Source organism: Echiichthys vipera (assembly GCF_963691815.1).
Source record: "Echiichthys vipera genome assembly, chromosome: 15".
NCBI classification, from domain to species: domain Eukaryota; kingdom Metazoa; phylum Chordata; class Actinopteri; order Perciformes; family Trachinidae; genus Echiichthys; species Echiichthys vipera.
Window position 1 is genome coordinate 12,591,104 of NC_139840.1, and position 7,985 is coordinate 12,599,088.

At 40.1% G+C, this 7,985-nt stretch overlaps 1 protein-coding gene across 2 annotated transcripts in view; it reads right to left on the bottom strand.

The window, feature by feature from the left end:
* The window catches only part of agap3 (ArfGAP with GTPase domain, ankyrin repeat and PH domain 3), a gene marked incomplete at its 3' end in the record, with an annotated part of 126,518 nt that overhangs the window by 35,873 nt on the left and 82,660 nt on the right, over nt 1-7,985 (bottom strand). For both annotated transcript variants that reach the window (XM_083928302.1, XM_083928301.1), the window contains exons 10-11: nt 7,766-7,870; nt 5,896-6,067 (exon numbers count right to left, since the gene is read on the bottom strand). In XM_083928302.1, the coding sequence (XP_083784428.1) occupies nt 5,896-6,067; nt 7,766-7,870 (277 nt within the window). The remainder of the gene's footprint in view (nt 1-5,895; nt 6,068-7,765; nt 7,871-7,985) is intronic.

A 7,985-nucleotide genomic window follows, 5' to 3' on the forward strand; every position in this document is an offset into this window, starting at 1 on the left:
TCATTCACAGGCTGCAAAACTGCATTCTAAAAACAATATAATTTAATATGTTAAATAGACATTGAAAGGTTAAAACTTCAGAGGCTTTGTTTTGGAAAACAAGCCAAATCTCTCTCTGATTTTCTCATCAGTGTTTTCTCATCTTACAGGTATCACTCATCAAGGCCTTTTATTTAATAATTATGAGAGAATATCATATCTGATTGAGGTGACAATAACAGAAAATATAGTGTGTAGGCCGCGTGTAAAGTAAACTAAGCGGCACGGGTGCTTGTTAGGATAATATGTCCTACTCATTATCTAGAGTAATAAGTGTATCAAATTCACATAATCATGTCTAATTAGTATCAGTAATTATCTTGTTGGGCCCAGGAATATTAATCTTCAGGTCCCAGAGGGGAGGGAGCAGAATCGCAGCAAGAATGGGAGAGAGAGCGAGGGAATCATGCTGAGGAGCACCGACTAAATTAGCATGCTGAAATCAGAGCGGAGGAGGAGGAGGAGGGGGGAGGAGGAGTGGGGAGACAGAGCCGAAGAGTAGGGGTATTAAAAAAGAAAAAGAAAATGTGAAACTTTGTTTTTTAAAAAGCAACGGATGAGTGATACAAAAAAAGAGCTAATGACTTCGAGAAAATGGCTTTTGACTGCTTTCAGCATTATTGAATTGAATTTTTTTTTTTTTAAATCAGATTTAAAAATAAAAAAACAATTTCAGTCATTTTAGACCCCATATAACTGTATATATATATAACTATAAATGTTTAATCACCTCATTCTTTAGAGAGGTAATTCTTTATTTTCTCCAAATAAAAGATATAAAAAAATGTATTTCCAAAGTGTGAAGTTTGACTCTTTGACGCCTTAAAAAAAAGACTATGAAAAACAACAGTTAGATAACTACAAGGCAAGTTACATCGATATTAAAAATTCAACAATCACGTCTAATTGTCAAATTGGATGCTAATGATTAATGAATTATACATGGATGTATCCATTAGTCCCCTGAGACCACTCCTGCATAAAGGGGAGGATAATGTAATTACAGTGGAGAAATAATCAGCTTGTGGCATTAAAAGAGCACTGTACCCGCAGCTCCAGCCAGGCCTGAATCCAGTACCTTTGACAGCTTTAGCAGTGGCTCTTTGGTGGACTGACAATGGCGAACCTGACAACTGCAATCTGAGCTTCAATGGATTACATTTAATACTGAATGTTGCCAACTTCAGTGATTGTGTTAGTGATTTAACTGTCAAATACAAATACATCAAGCATTATTAACTTTTAATGCAATAAAGGTTTAGAATAATGACGAATATGATTCAACATAACATTAAAGTGCTGCTACGTAAAGGCCCTCTGCTTACAAAACAGAAATATCATTTTTATGATTTCCCAACACACCAAACCTTAATTTTGTCTCGTCACTATTGATCAGTGTGTTATAATCATTTTTGCAGTAGAAATTCAACAGCGATCATGACATTTACTGTAAATTTGCAAAACATGTAGACAGTGGTAGAAAATAAATAAGTACATTTACACAAATAGTGCGCAAAAATATAATTATCAGGGTACTTTACTTGATTATTTCAATTTTCCGCTACTTTATACTTCTACTCCACTTAACTTGTAGTTTTTACAACTTCAGTTACAAGATTCTTTTCTACGTACAAGAAATATGATTCGTTTTTTATTAAATATCCATTTTTATAGATTAAACCACCCAACAGCATAAAGCAGTAAAAATTAGCTCCACCTCAGTAAGCTTCAACATTAAAATGCTTCTGACACATTTATGCATCAGTTCTATTAATCAAATATTTAATATAACACTGTTACATAATGAATCACTTTACTTTTGATACCTATTGCTGTACTTTTGGATGACGGCCTTTTAGTTTTAATAGAGTATTCTTAAACTGTAGTATTTCTACTTTTACTTAAATAAAAAATATCGGAAAACTTCTTAAACGACTGCATTAGGATACTGTGATTAAAAACATCATTAGCAAAGAGGTAAGTCTCCTGTTTAACTTAATTCAAATTGATACTTTTCTTATCAAGGATGTTGATACTCATTATAAAATGTTTCATAGTTAAGGCCTGCACAAAATGAATGAAAGCTTAAAACTACAAAGCACTATTATGAATATTTCTTCCTCACTGTATGCTCATGTGTCTAAGGAGATAAGAAAAGCCATATGTGTTCTGCAGGCTATCCAGGGCTGTGGTGCTAAGTAGAGGCGATGGATTAGCAGGGAGCAGCGCTGCCTTGCTTCTCATTTCTCTTTAGGCCGGGGCCGTCAGTGGGTTGATGAGCCGTGACGAGGTCTGACCCCTCCGTGGAGTTGTTGCCATTATGTACAAGTAGTGGGATAATGAAGCATTCATGCTAATGTGGGCCAGGCAGCACATCATCTGCGGCTGTGTGTAATCCACCACCATCATCCTGACCACCGCCCAGACATTTCCCTCCACCCCTGATACTGCTGCTGAAAGTCCCCACATGAGTCACTCAGACATTCATACTCATATCTGCACATTAGATATGTCTCTACCTGTTTAGATATATTGCTTCTTGGACAAATTTTAAATGTTTCTTTAATCTTTTTTAGGACTCATGATAGTTACTTATTGCTTGCAGACATTTGCAGCTCACAACTGCTGTTTTGCTACACTGTTACAATAGATTTGATATTTCAATGTAAGTTAAAATTGAAATTATGACATTGGACAACTGAATGCACTGGATAAATGCAGTTTCTGCCACTATAAGTAGTAGTACACATTCAAATATTACCACGCTTAAATATATCAACTTAACAATATCCACTTTAATATAATTAAAACAGCTACAAGTAGTTTTTAACTGGTTATGAAACGAGGTCTCGATTATACTGAACCACATAATCAAACAAGACCATCAGTGGGAAGATTGGCTATTACTATCTAGTTAGTCTTAATGCCTGTCCCTGGGTCCGATTCCCTGTGAAATCAAACAAAACATTTTAAGGAAGACCAGAAAGGCCTACGGTAACATTCTCCCAGGCAAAGTTTTGCAGTGAGTAGTACGTTAGCCAGTTAAAAGGAAGCAGGAAGACATATTTCTGACATTTTTTTATGGCTGATACTGAGGCAGGATCAACAAAGAGAAAAAGAACAGAGCTGACTGCAGAACAAAAAAAGCTAAAAGGAAAAGCGATAGCGATCAGGTGAAAACATCTATCAGCCTTTTGGTCGTTCAACAGAGAGAATGGAGAGAATTGTGGAATTTGAATGGATTCAAAACCCACCCTGACTTTGCCCTCTTCCTCCCTGACAGGTATGGAATGTCCGTTTTATTTATGAAATACATTGAGAGACATGGTTTTACATTAATATATAAATTTACATCGTTGGCTGAAGCAAAGTTTACCTTTTTCCCACTGTCATCATACTACATTCATTAATATTATATAGCCACATATGGATACATTACCACATTGCTATGCATCCTGCAAATCCTGCAAAGATCAAGATCTAAACCACACAAGGTGACGAGACTAATGGAAAGAGGACTGCTTTCGTCCGCAGTTGGCGCCAAAATCAACGCAAAATGAAGGTTCTTTTAGTTGCTTTAATAGTGTCAAAAAAACGGTTCTCAAAATGGACATCTTGAACATGACAGATTACTTGAGCTCATTTGATACGGCTTAGTGGGTACATCAGACAGTAAAAGATGGGAACCACTCCTTTCTAGTAGCTACAATAGGTGATTGCACCAGTGTTGGAAAAAGAGGTCCCATGTTGGCACTGGCAGGTTTCTGCAGGTCAGTGGCTACTGGTTCTACTGGGCTGTAGATTAGAGCTAGTGAAGAATGGTGGTACAGTGTGAGGAAGGAATGAGCTTAACACTTGAAATTTCCACCACTGTGTCTCTCTTCCCCACAGGATTGATTCAAAGTGACTGGGCCCATTAATACTTTGATACAATGTATCTGTCGCCGGTGACACGGCGGGATGCGTGTTAACAGGGAGAATCATATTTAAAACGGTTCCGCTCAGCACTCAGCAAAGGAATTAAACCTGGCCGCTTGGCAAACTCGTGGGCGCATGCGTTCTCTCATTTACTCTGTCTTCTCCCACCTCTCTTCTTCATCTTCCCATCTCCCCCATCCAACCCGCCCCTCCTTCCCTCCGTCGCTATCCCTCTTCTCCCAGTGATTATAAAGGTCTTTAGATCTAAGGAATGAATGCATTACCAATGGCACAGACAAGGCTTGTGATTTGGACACCATGAATGAAAAATTACCCCTTTGTTCCCTTCATCAATTGCACGTCTAATGAAATCAAAATCCCAATCGCATAATCAGAAGAGGGTCCTCCACCCGGAGAGGGATCTGATGTGATTTGTAACCTTTCTTTTCCTAAGTGGAGATTAAGGCAAATCTCCCACACATTGTTCCCTGATGCACAAATGGATAGCAAATGAAAATCTTGGGGATTTGTCATTGGAGAATCTTTTCCAAAGAAACGCACAACAAAGGAAAAAAAGTCCATTTGGGTGTTTCATTTCCCCCAAATCCTGCTGGCCTGTTTTTCTGAGGCCCTTCGTCTGCCCCAACAACTCCCCTCAACCCAGCACTCAAGGTTAACAGTTTGTGGGATGGAACAACCTCAATCCAACGTCCTCGGCTCTGTAAACTCCTACATCTTTGTGCTTTTGACTGATTAACCTGTACAGCAGTGGCAGCACCGTGGCCAGGTTTAACAGTAACCTGCCTGGACATTGCTAATGGTCCCTGTCGACCCGTCTTTGGCACCGCACCCACTCTCAGCCAGTTAGCTTTAGCCTGAGTGATGGAAACACTGTGCCCCGCCTCCCTCCGGGGATTACTTTGCTAATTAGTATTAATTACTCTTAATTCTAACCCCTAAATCCAATCACTGGTTTCCCCTCTATAAGCCTGCCAGAGTGTCTGCAGCCTCCGGTGGCAGCGCTCGCTGGGAGAAGAGCTCTATTTTTAAACTTGAAAGGTGGAAAAACCCTGGCTCTAGACCATACTGTTTTTTCTTGCTGTGAGCCCCCCACTACCATAGAGGATGAAAAAAAACTAGGTCAGTGTCATAATATTGCAAAATAAACAAACCTTATGTTTTGGTGATATTTCCTTGAACATGGGCATTATGGTTAAACACAATTCCCCCGCTTAGTAATTTAGAGAATTAATAGATTTCTCATAGACGCTCATTAAGTAATCATTGTGTACACTATGGGGGCAACTAATTTGCATGAGTGAAACACACGGATAAAAGATAAATAATCTGTTGGGACCCATTTTTTTGATTAATCACAAACTGAGAATGTAGAAAATGAGTACAGTAATAAAAGACTCATTGAGTTATGTTATGTTATATAATATATAAGTTAATATCAATATTATGTGGCGTTAATTTATACCGCAATCAGAAGTGAAAAAGAGAAAACTTTGCAACACTTTTTGCCCCACGCTTTATTTGGCTCACTAAAAAGTATTTTATATTTTGTTATATATTGTTTTCGATGACACTTTATTACAATAGTCTCTGTCTGTCCTTCGATTTTCTCAACGACTGTTCATCTGATCGATTTCACACTTGGCTGTTGTATTGCTGAGGACCCAAGAAAGTGCGGTGCCTATTCAGAACAGGCACGTTTCTTTTATCAGAAGATCCCTGATCCTATATTTTATGTTGAAGCTAAAACAGCATATAAATGTACCGATCGTATTCCAGATGAATCACTCAATGAATTGTGTTTGTAGAAGTGTAAGAACATATAAAATATACATCTTGAATTGCCCATTAATCTGAATCTTAATTATTTGCTTTTATGACTCTGGCCTTAAACTTTATAATGAGGGCAGGAAATCGTACCTGTGTTTCCTATGCCCAGCTGCAAGGTGCTGCGGTCCTTGGTCAGCCCGTTGGTTTTGGGACTCGCAGTGGGGGCGACGGTGGCCACCGCTCTGGGTGGTCGCTTTCCGGGAACCTTGACTGTTGTCCTCAGCAAGTCGATCTCTTTCCCATGCACATTCTGCATGTAGTCCTACAGAAAGAAAAAAAAACATGACAAACTGATTATACACAGCAGAATCAAGAATCCAGGAATTATGGAAGAAAAACAAATTAAAAGACTATTCAATTTCCATCCCCATTAGTCACAACCCATCTTAGACCTTCCACTAAGGGTGTGTGATAGTGGAAAAATGATTGTAAAGCTATTATACATCACCTGTGCCCACGCCGTCTCTCCAAATAGCGACATGTTAGGTTTAATGAATGCAAACAGTCTCATTCTCTTTCAATTTGGGCATTTGATTTGGTTTAAAGCGACTACTGCCCAAATGTGGGAAGTCGAGGTGAAAATCATTGGGCTCAGCAGAAAAAGACCCAGATAGAGGCGAGCTCGGCCTTTGCCGTCCCCCCACTGGCTTCTCTGCTTTATTACCGTGTCATAAAGCACTCATTTCTTTCCCAAGCCTCCTCGCTAATTACCCAGTGAGCGCTCTCATTTCATTTTATTGCTGGAATTAACAGCCAGATCGAAGCGTGCAAAGCTATTAAGATGTGTGATTAAGCCACATTCAATTAGTTTCTACAAACAATTTAATTGATGTAGCAGATAGAATTAACAGAAGGTGATTGTGTGGATGGCTTGGCTGACTGCGAAATTAAAGGTTCCCCTCTTCCACTCTCAGTCTGCCTACCTCCCCCTTTCTTCCTCCCTCTCTCCTTTCCTCAATCTCTCTTCCCCTTTCTTACTCCTTCTCTGCTCCGCTGCTCAAAATGAGCTTGAGCTGTTACCGCTCTAATGTAACTGTCTCCCTTATTTCACCTCCCTCCGTAAGTCAACAGATTCATAGATTCATAGATTGCCCTGATGACCTGTAATAGCTGTAATGATCAAGAGATAGCCTGTTCAGTCAATTACATACATCACTGTAGCACAGCTCCGCTCTGCTAATAACTGCTTGTAAATTAAACCACTAACATACTGTCAGTGCAACAAGGCCACACACAAGGTTCATGTCTAACTGTTGGGCTTGGGTTCAAAGTTTGAGCTGTCTCGTTAGGTGCAAGGTGTTACTGATATCTTTCATTTCCTCTTGCCAAATTATCTGAGCATCTTAAATACAGGGCTGGAAGAATCAGAAGAGCGATGGGAGGAATTGAAGGGACGTCTCGGAGAAAGACGGGCATTCCTGAGCGTGGCACCGGGCTCCCGAGCTGTCTGCTGCCAGCCAGCCGAGTGTTTAAGAGGTATTAGCGGCCCAGCGGGTATCTGACAAAGATGGATGTGGGAGGCTGGTCAGGCTCTGCTGCCATGCGGTGAGAACCATTATAAATACAAGCCAGCGTGGAGTCTGGGAGTGGCGGGCACACAGAAGCACAGCCATGTCTCCATTAGATAGCACTGGGGATGGGCACCACAGGGGGGACAGCGATGACCACTAGGACACCCCGTTTCTTAATACTACGCTTAAAGTCAAATGGTTAGCTAATATAGCTGTTATATGCAGTCATAAGTCTCAGTCGAAATCATGAGCCTATATGCTTGTAATCCAGCTCACCACAGCCATGGTGGTAAATGTAATCCCATCAAGAGAATCATGCTCAGCAGTTGGAAAAAGTCCCACATTAAAACCTCCAGTAGCACCCTTGAGTACAAACAGTAGTGTAGCAAACACATAAAGCCGATTGGAAAAGAAATGGGAAGGGGATAGGGGAGGGGGATCAGACTCACATGTAAACTGGGGTGGTAAGTGAGAACGCCATTATCACACAGTGTGACATATTTCTTTTTCCACTCCTTGTTGAGGGATTTGCCACTTCGCTTCAGAAGGATTCCCTGTAAGAGACAAGGCATCACGGTGAGCATATGCTCTTCTCAAAGCAGCATGGTAGATGATATGAGCCATTATGGATGTTAAATACCATCACACAGCATTATTATTGTTAATACA